This window comes from Camellia sinensis, chromosome 5 (assembly GCF_055761805.1).
Source record: "Camellia sinensis isolate YWXY chromosome 5, ASM5576180v1, whole genome shotgun sequence".
In the NCBI taxonomy this organism is placed as follows: Eukaryota; Viridiplantae; Streptophyta; class Magnoliopsida; order Ericales; family Theaceae; genus Camellia; species Camellia sinensis.
Genome location: NC_138965.1, coordinates 149,014,654 through 149,024,943, shown reverse-complemented (window position 1 = coordinate 149,024,943; position 10,290 = coordinate 149,014,654). Strand labels below are relative to the sequence as shown.

Here is a 10,290-nt window from a genome sequence, read left to right as displayed (position 1 = left end):
TTCTCTTTCAATCATTCACTCTTTGTTCTTTTCAAGTGAAAAAAAACAAATCATTTACTCTGTGTACCCAATTTTCTTTTCAAGTGTCCCACTCGACTCAATAATTGTCATCCTATAATGGTGGATTAAAATTTGTGTAAATAACTACCTTCAAGATAATTATTACATTACAAATATGGTATATTGATGAAAAGAATTGTGAATGGAATGAACATAATCAATAAGAACAATCACGAATAACTTAAAATAGATAAAACAATCTCTATGTTACTAATAATTTTTCAAATGCTCATTTGCACATTAGAATTTGACATTAATATTTATACTAAACTAATTATGGTAGAGAAAGCAGGAAACTATACCAAATAAATTCATTATTACTAATCAATATTGCCTGAAAATGAAAAGTTTAATTATTATTTACAAAAGAAAACAACTCAGAAAAAGATTAATTTTTGGGACTTTTTTTTTTAAGATCTCTGGTATTAAGATTTTATAAGATAAAGGACATGTAATATTTTCATAATGGTTGGAATCCCTCAGCATTTTTGCAAAGAAATTTCGATCTAGAGAAATTTTGATCTGATTTGCTAAATTTTTTTGATTTTCTTTGTGTTTTAAAATTTCTCTGGATTGAAATTTTTCTAACTTGCTCACAAATTTCTCTGTGTTTTGATCAATTTTCTTTGATTGGCTCACAATTTTCTCCGTGTTTTTACTAAACTAGAGAAAATTAAACTAAAAAATTGAACAGATATAAACTCATAAAAAAATCATATTTATATATCAAAAATGATTGGGAAGTCTAATAAAGAAGTTCTAATGAGCTCTAATAGGGGTGGACCCTACTGTGATGTGATATTTTGGGCTTGATTTTTTTTTTATAATTTTTTTTCTTTCCTCCATATCATTAGAGCTCAATTAGAGTTCTAAAATTAGAGGGATGTATCATTACTATATATATATATATATATATATATCTATATAATAAGGCAAGAGATTTTTTGAAAATGTATAGAAATGTCTCACAGATACATTTAATTTAGATGGTTGAGATCAATCTTCAGTGTATATCAACGGCTCTGAATTATTTATTTCCCGCCCAAGCACTTCTCTTCCTTAACCTTCTCACCTACCCACGTCTCTCTCTTCCTCTCTGCTCTCACCCACATCTCTTCCTTCCTTCTTCGTCTCTCTCCCCCTCTCTGTTTATTCTTCGACAGAACCCTCTCGACCACCGCCATCGCGACCACCTCTCTTCTCCCTCGCAGGACCCTGTCTGTTTCTCCTTCTTCAACAGATCCCTCGACCACCGCCATCACGACAGCCTCTTCCTCATCCCCCTTTATCACTTCAGTCCTCTCCTCCTCGCAACAGATCTCGCCGAAACCCTCTTTGCCTCTTTGCTACCGATGCTTGGCAAGGTACGATTTTTGTTTGTTTTGATTTCGATTTTTCTGAATTTGGAGGCAAAGAGGGTTACTAATAAATTGGTGTATTGTATCAGACACCGTTAATGCGAGGTACGATTTTATCACTTGGTGTTGGTGTATGCGTATTGTATCACTTGGCAAGGTACGATTTTTCTGAATTTGGAGTTTTTTCTGAATTTTTTTTTGGTTCATTGTAGGCGTTTAATGGAATTACAGCTGTAAAAACCCTAGGTCAGCTTTCAGTTTGTTGATACATATACATATCTATATAATAAGGCAAGAGATTTTTTGAAAATGTATAGAAATGTCTCACAGATACATTTAATTTAGATGGTTGAGATCAATCTTCAGTGTATATCAACGGCTCTGAATTATTTATTTCCCGCCCAAGCACTTCTCTTCCTTAACCTTCTCACCTACCCACGTCGCTCTCTTCCTCTCTGCTCTCACCCACATCTCTTCCTTCCTTCTTCGTCTCTCTCCCCCTCTCTGTTTATTCTTCGACAGAACCCTCTCGACCACCGCCATCGCGACCACCTCTCTTCTCCCTTGCAGGACCCTGTCTGTTTCTCCTTCTTCAACAGATCCCTCGACCACCGCCATCACGACAGCCTCTTCCTCATCCCCCTTTATCACTTCAGTCCTCTCCTCCTCGCAACAGATCTCGCCGAAACCCTCTTTGCCTCTTTGCTACCGATGCTTGGCAAGGTACGATTTTTGTTTGTTTTGATTTCGATTTTTCTGAATTTGGAGGCAAAGAGGGTTACTAATAAATTGGTGTATTGTATCAGACACCGTTAATGCGAGGTACGATTTTATCACTTGGTATTGGTGTATGCGTATTGTATCACTTGGCAAGGTACGATTTTTCTGAATTTGGAGTTTTTTCTGAATTTTTTTTTGGTTCATTGTAGGCGTTTAATGGAATTACAGCTGTAAAAACCCTAGGTCAGCTTTCAGTTTGTTGATACATATACATATACATATATTATATATCTATATCTATACTTTTATACTATTATATAATGCACACAACTCACTTGCTATGAACAATGCACTATTTTGATTTCTGAAAAACCTACTATAGTTCTTTTATTTATTAATTATATGATTAAAATATAATTAAATTTAAAAGTATTTTGATTTCATAAGTTGTTCTATGGGCTTGGTAGCTTCATAAGTTGGATGTGTTTGATATATTGTAAGTGATATTGAAGTGATGTTACTATCATCTTCATGGTTTTATGTAAGAAGAATTTGATTGTTTCTTGTGGCTTGACATTGTACAAGTTACTTTTCTAATTATTGGTGTTGGTAAACCATATGTGAGCTAATTTAACTGGTAGACAAGTAATCTTAACTGTTTAGGCTCTCTTTTTTATTTATTTTTTAAAATGTGAAACCAAATGCTATTCATGATTAACACCATTGCAGTCCTACATTTAAGTTTGGAGTTTTTTTTTTTTTAATGCTTTTTCTATTATCTTCTAAATGCTGGTCACATGTTGGCAGCTGGATGTGATTGGCATTGATGAAGCTCAATTTTTTGGCGACCTTTATGATTTTTGCTGCAAGGTTGCTGACCATGATGGGAAAACTGTAATAGTTGCTGGGCTAGATGGGGACTACTTGAGGTTTTTCTTATAGATTAATTCATTTTTTTTTTCTTTTCCTTGATGCAAATTTGTGACGGGCCTTTGTTGTGGTGTTTTTGCTTGATAATATAAATATTTTTCGTATGCCCATGCCTAGGCATACACAAAATTCATGTTAAAGTCAATAAATTTGATAAATTACATTTTAAATCAATACTTTTAAATTTAATTATATTTTAATCTTATAATTAATTATATTATTTCTGAACATAATACAATCACCAATTTGATTTAAGATGTAGTAGGTTTTGATTAAAATATTAATTATAAGATGCACTAATTAATTTTTGATTTCTGAACATAATACAATCATTTTCATGTATTTAGTTCCTGAAGGTTCTGATTTCAGTTGATGTGGTCCAATTGAAAACGATTACATAAATCAGTAACTGTAGAAGCTCAGTTTGATGAAATAAAAAAGTTAGGTAAGAACTTGAACAACTTAAATAATACAACGAAACACGCATTTTTCCTCCACCGTTGTTGTTTGTTGAGTTGTGGTTTGGAGTGAAGGACAGACCCATTGCCATTATGAGAAGGGAGGGAGAGAGAGAGAGAGAGAGAGTTTGAGACAAAGTTGGGTTGGGAGAGATCCAGAACAAGTTACACAGATTTGCTTTTCTCTTATCCCCACACCCCAATTCGCTTCTTTCCTCCCTCAGGTAAATTCCCCTCTGTGTGTGTGTATATATCTATGCATGCATTTTCTTTTGCATCCGTGTTGTTAGAATGAAGATAAACGTTGCCCGTTCTGAAAAATCTAGGTGGCTATTTATGGGACTCAACATTTTTGAATTCTCCATTGCATGTGAGGCATGTGTGCATTTATAATTGAATCCAATTAAAGTCAGTCAAGTGGATCATCCTATTGTTGCTTTAATTGCTGAAAATTTAGTTAATTGTTTGTGGTTTTGACGGTTTCTGATGAATTGCTTGAGCTTTCTCTATGGGAATATTGATCTTGATTGTGATGTGAAGTAACACAGTATCTTTGTAAATTCATGTACACTATGTTTGTAAAATTAGTCATCTTTCGAAGTTCACTTTTTAATCTCTATGTAGTTTTTATTTCTGATCAACATTTGATTTGTTATAAAATAAAATCTGCTGATACATATCAAATTTTATCAAACAAAATTTCTTTGTATTAATAAATTTTTTTCATATCATCTTTGGGAATTGCACAGTGTGCTTGCCACCCCACAAGGGTTGAGCCCAATTCCTGTTTTGACTTGCAGATACATACCAAGATACACCTTTAGTTGGCTGGTCAAACCTATGTGGTGGGTCATAAGTACATGAACTTTTGTCAATTTCACATGGATTCTGACTTTTCGTGTTTGTGAACTGATAAATGAAAGTTTTGTTCTTTTCTTAACAGAGTTTCTTCATAGGGCCGCTGATCTTACACTGGTTCCATCAGCTGCCCTTGCAAAGGAGCTTGAAGCAGCTAGGGTAACAGCAGGTAAATGAACATCGCCCAATAGATAACTCTCTGAAATTTCACATTGATCACATAACAGAATTTGACATTTATGCTTCTGCTTGAATTTTTATTTTATTTTTTTCAAATGTTTCTCTGAAAATAGCAGCTCATATCCATGTTAATTCTTTGTTTATTTTCAGGTAACAAGATTCGTCTCTGGAATAAGGGTGTTGATTCCGAAAGCTTCCATCTCAAATATCGCGCTCAAGAAATGCGAATAAGACTAAGGTATGGCTTTCTTTCAATCCTTAAAATTTCATTGCCATGTAATATGAGTTTCCTCCAAATGTTAATATATTGTTCTTTTTTTAATCAGCAATGGGGAGCCCGAGAGACCATTGATAGTCCATGTTGGACGACTAGGAGTTGAGAAGAGTTTGGATTTACTCAAAAGGTACTGCTATTTTATTTCAAATGATAAGTATTTTCTGCTTTTGCAATTTAAGAAATATTACTTGCAAAATATTGACGGAATAATGCTTTTTTCATAATTATTATAAGTTGTAACCATTGACATTTGGGATGTATGATTGAACAGTGTCATGGACCAGATACCGGAGGCACGAATTGCTTTTATTGGAGATGGACCATACAGGTATTTCTCTAAGGACTTATTGGCTGTTTAGTTTTGTCAACATTGCCGGAACAATCTCTATAGAATATAGTATAAAATGATTCTTTGTATTAAAAACCACAAACCGCTGTCTAACGAAATGAATTATTTATTTTTATATTTTTGCTTACATCCAATGATACACAAATTGGGCCATGATGATCGCCTGAATTTATTTTCCAGTAAGAACCATGGGCAAAATTTATTCATGTAGAATGATTTCTTCGTGGCAGGGAGGATCTGGAAAAGCTGTTCTCCGGCATGCCTGCCGTATTCACAGGGATGTTAGGAGGTGAACCCTCAACTTTCCAATAAGGCCAAGGGGAATAAAAACACTCAACCAACTGAGGGAGGAATGAATATTGAGATTTTGAACTTCCAAAAATGTTACTCATTGATATATCAGTTGATACATATGAGCTGATAAATACTGATATGTATCCCAATACAGTTGATATATATAGGATTTGAATTTTTGAATGGTAGTGGCAATTTGCAGGTGTTGCATCACTTCTGGGGAAGAGATCTATGTCATTTTCAGGCATTGAAGTGTGTGATCATGAAACCAATGGGGTTGAAGATGACTTATCAGATGATGGGTCACAAGCTGGCGAGAAGAAGAGGAGACTGAACTTGGAACAAGTGAAAACACTTGAGAAGAACTTTGAGTTGGGAAACAAGCTTGAATCTGAGAGGAAAATGCAGCTGGCAAGGGCTCTTGGGCTGCAACCAAGACAAATAGCTATATGGTTTCAGAACATGAGGGCTAGATGGAAGACAAAGCAGTTAGAGAAAGACTATGATGTTCTTAAGAGACAGTTTGATGCTATCAAGGCTGATAATGATGCTCTCCAATCTCAGAACCAGAAAACTTCAAGCTGAGGTATGGTTTTCGAAATTTTTGTTTTTTCAAAAACAAAAATAATGAGGAGTTCAGAAACACTCATCGTTTTCGTTTTTGTTTGAAAACAGCTGTTGAAAATTTGGAAAAGTTTTTGAAAGTGTTTTTTTAAAGAACAGGTGTTTTTAGAAATTGCCAAACAAAGTTTTCAGATCATTTTTTTTAAACAAAATTTGAAAACAAAACCAAAGGGAATTAATTCCAAAATTATTTTGATGCTTTGGGAAGATGCATGTGTTGATAACTGTTAGATTTTAGTTTGGACAAAATTCCCCTTCTTTATTGCCAATTGAGTAAGCAACTTTTCTTTTATTTTGTTTTTGTAAATTTTTTTTTTTTGGGTGGATTGATTAAGAAGAAAAAAAAAAAATTCAATTTGAATCACTTTAGATAGCCATAATTATGGTCGTCATTTTGGGTGTTGTTTCTGTTTTTCAAGTTTTCAGAAACAAAAACAATGAGTAGTTCAAAAACACCAATTGTTTTCATTTTTTTGTGAAAGTAACTTTGAAAATTTAAAAAACAATTCAAATAAGCTTTTTTCAAAAAACTTCAATTTTCAAAAACAGTTGGCAAGCAAATTTTCTGAGTCAACTTCTATTTTCTGTTTTCCAAAGTAAAAGACTATACTAAACTCTCCCATATAGTTGTTGATTTTCATTCCATTCTGTTGCAAACACAGAAAAGAGCATAAAACATGCATTAATGAAATAAAATTTTATAAAATTCGCTGATGAGGCCCACTTTAAAAAAAAATTGTCTTTCATATATAGTAATGCTACAAATCCAGAAGATTTACTTTAGAAAATCACATAGAAAAAAAAAAAAAAATCAATAGTCTACATTTATTTTGAGTGTGTGTGATCTACATTCCATCAACTTTAAATTTACATCACACACTCACTTTTAGAATAATATTCAAGATAAATTTTCATGAACCATTGCATTTTATTCCATATATATTTTATGTTCGATGCTATAATCAGTTTTTATGTATCCAAAACTTCTTGATTTTTCCTATCTAAAAAACGAACTTCCTGATTTTGAATCAAATGAATGCAGATAATAGCACTTAAAAACAGAGAGCCAACATAATCAATAAACCTAAACAAAGAGACACAGGGTTCAAGCAGCAACAGAAGTGAAAACAGCTCAGAGATCAAGCTAGACATCTCAACAAGGACCCCACCAGCCATGGACAGCCCTTTATCAAACCATCATCATGGCCATCCAATTATTCCAACAACCAGCAGCAGACCCCTCTTTCCACCCTCCATCATCACCAGGCCCACTTCTGCTGCCGTGGCCCACCTCTTCCCAAACTCTTCTTCTTCATCAAGACAACCTGACCACAAGATCATTGATCATCAAAATGCTGTCAAAGAAGAAAGCTTTTCCAACATGTTTTGTGCCATTGATGATCAATCTGGGTTTTGGCCATGGTTGGAACAACAACACTTCAATTGAATTGAAACCCCCCATTGGCTGCATTAGAATCAGCAATGCTATATATTCAGAAAAAAAGAAGAAGTAATGTTACATGTAATCTCATTTGTTATCTTATTTTCTCACTTGAGACCCAATTACTGTGTTTAGAGATGAGAAAATACGATAAGAAATCTATATAATATGAGAAGAAGGTTTTTGAATTTTTGTGAGATTCACGTCATTGTTGGGCCAATGTTCGCTGGAAAAACAACAGCTCTCCTTCGTCGAGTCAAATCTGAGGGCAACAATGGCAGGTACTTTGTTGACTTTGTTAATTTCATGAATTTGAGTTTAATTCGGATATTCTGAGAAGTAGCTAGAGATATAAGCTTTACCCATATTTGTAAAGTTGGGGGTTCTGATTTGTAATTTAATTTGTGCAATTTATTCTCAACACTTTTATGGTGTTATGTAGTTAAGAAATTCTGAATGTTAATTAATTGTAGATGATAACAATGTGTTAAGTTTATGTTGGATGCATAAAGAATTTTATTTTATTTTAACTATTATTTTGGGGCCAACCATGTAAATGTAGAAATGTTGCAATAATAAAGTCAAGGAAGGATACGAGATATGCGGTTGACTCGGTGGTAACACATGATGGGACAAAGTTTTCCTGTTGGGCGTTGCCGGATCTGTTGTCATTTAGGCAAAAATTTGGAGATGAGGCTTATGCCAAGGTATTTCAAACTTGAACCATTTGATTTGTGTTTTTTTTTTTTTATAAATTTTTTTTTTTTGGTTCAGTCTATGGTGTCCCAGTTGTTCTATGGGCTTGGTAGCTTCATAAGTTGGATGTGTTTGATATATTGTAAGTGATATTGAAGTGATGTTACTATCATCTTCATGGTTTTATGTAAGAAGAATTTGATTGTTTTTTGTGGCTTGACATTGTACAAGTTACTTTTCTAATTATTGGTGTTGGTAAATCATATGTGAGCTAATTTAACTGGTAGACAAGTAATCTTAACTGTTTAGGCTGTCTTTTTTATTTCTTTTTTAAAATGTGAAACCAAATGCTATTCATGATTAACACCATTGCAGTCCTATATTTAAGTTTGAAGTTTATTTTTATTTTTTTATTTTTTTATTTATTTATTTTTTTAATGCTTTTTCTATTATCTTCTAAATGCTGGTTACATGTTGGCAGCTGGATGTGATTGGCATTGATGAAGCTCAATTTTTTGGCGACCTTTATGATTTTTGCTGCAAGGTTGCTGACCATGATGGGAAAACTGTAATAGTTGCTGGGCTAGATGGGGACTACTTGAGGTTTTCCTTACAGATTAATTCTTTTTTTTTTTCTTTTCCTTGATGCAAATTTGTGACGGGCCTTTGTTGTGGTGTTTTTGCTTGATAATATAAATATTTTTCGTATGCCCGTGCCTAGGCATACACAAAATTCATGTTAAAGTCAATAAATTTGATAAATTACATTTTAAATCAATACTTTTAAATTTAATTATATTTTAATCTTATAATTAATTATATTATTCTTTTTAGACACGGGTATACACTAGGGTGACACATTACTTTCATGGTTGATACATTTTTTAATTTTTATGGGTGATACATTTTTAAACCTCCAGACCAACCCTGGGGACTTACCTGATTAGAAATCCATACTTTACGATAAATCAAAATTTTATACTTATCAAACTCACCATAAATTAGATTTGTACTATTTATCAGCCCATAAATCAGTAGTTTGAAGGTGTTAAAATTTATTGCTAGATAAATTATAGTTGTTGCCAAGGATATGCGGGCGGAATGTGATTGGTTAGATGGAAAAAGCAAGCAAGAAAAGCGATAGAAAGTGTAGTCTTAAAAAAAAAAAAAAAAAAAAAAAAGCTTTGGGTGACCCACCACCAACCCGAGAAGGGGGTCCGAAAATTTCACAACTTCTAGAAAATCACAATACTGTATTTATTATTATTTTTATTTTTAGAATCTTAATTTATTTAGCTTTTATTGTTTGTTGGACAAACTATTAAATTGAAATTCTTAAACAACATAATAATTATTTATTTGATAGTATTATATACATCAATTGGAATAATTGTTAGTTTTTATTGAAATTTTTAAACAACAAAATAATTATTTGTTTACTGGCAGTGAAAGTATTTCGGTGCTTTTTCGTGGGCTGCATCACCAGAGTTCTGGGTAATTTCATTGTTATTTTATTCGAGTTCTGTAAAACGTGTGGTATAAATAAAATTGTTTTAAGTTTTTTAAAAAGAATAGTATTTCTTTATATTTTTTCAATATTTTTGTCAAAACATATTACAGACTCTATAAATTTTAATATGATACGTATGAATTACAATTGTATTTTGATCACAACATTATTTGCACCGTGCCTTTAGGCACGGGCATACGCTAGTATATATATATACAAAAACCCCTAAAATCATCAATCCTCTATTACTAAACAGGCTGTTCTTCAACCAAGAATTTTTGGCTGTGATGCAAGAGATGATTAGAGAAGAAGTGAGGAGCTATATGTCTGGGATTGAGCAAAATGGGTTGTGCTTGCAAGCAGAGGCAATTACGAACGCAGTGGTGAAGAGAATTGGGATTAGCAAAGTATGAGTGAATTGATGCGTTTGAAGAGACTTTTGAGTAGTAGTTATTACCTAGCGATGAGGAACGAAATGATTCTCAGCTACGGAAAGCCTGAATTGAGGCGCCTGAGTGGGGCTGATAATGATAAA

General features: G+C 33.2%; 1 protein-coding gene and 1 pseudogene across 2 annotated transcripts; both read left to right on the top strand.

The window, feature by feature from the left end:
- Window positions 1-1,684: 1,684 nt before the first annotated feature.
- LOC114319389 (homeobox-leucine zipper protein ATHB-13-like) lies at window positions 1,685-7,562 on the top strand (annotated as a pseudogene). Its single transcript, XR_014330308.1, has 11 exons — window positions 1,685-2,141; window positions 2,225-2,292; window positions 2,946-3,067; window positions 4,276-4,382; window positions 4,470-4,553; window positions 4,715-4,802; window positions 4,891-4,968; window positions 5,113-5,169; window positions 5,421-5,479; window positions 5,687-6,070; window positions 7,151-7,562. The product of XR_014330308.1 is annotated as a homeobox-leucine zipper protein ATHB-13-like (transcript).
- Window positions 7,563-7,697: 135 nt separating this feature from the next.
- LOC114271164 (thymidine kinase a) lies at window positions 7,698-9,902 on the top strand. The gene is made up of 4 exons (XM_082870113.1): window positions 7,698-7,830; window positions 8,112-8,256; window positions 8,727-8,848; window positions 9,692-9,902. The coding sequence occupies exons 1-4, from the start codon at window positions 7,718-7,720 to the stop codon at window positions 9,741-9,743; spliced, it is 432 nt and encodes a 143-aa protein (XP_082726239.1). The 5' UTR covers window positions 7,698-7,717; the 3' UTR covers window positions 9,744-9,902.
- Window positions 9,903-10,290: the final 388 nt, after the last annotated feature.

Bases quoted from the DNA above. Each gene is read 5' to 3' on its own strand.
- LOC114271164 (XM_082870113.1), top strand. From the start codon at position 7,718: ATGAGAAGAAGGTTTTTGAATTTTTGTGAGATTCACGTCATTGTTGGG. The intron at 7,831-8,111 runs GTACTTTGTTGA...ATGTAAATGTAG, and splicing joins TCTGAGGGCAACAATGGCAG to AAATGTTGCAATAATAAAGT. The intron at 8,849-9,691 runs GTTTTCCTTACA...GTTTACTGGCAG, and splicing joins CTAGATGGGGACTACTTGAG to TGAAAGTATTTCGGTGCTTT.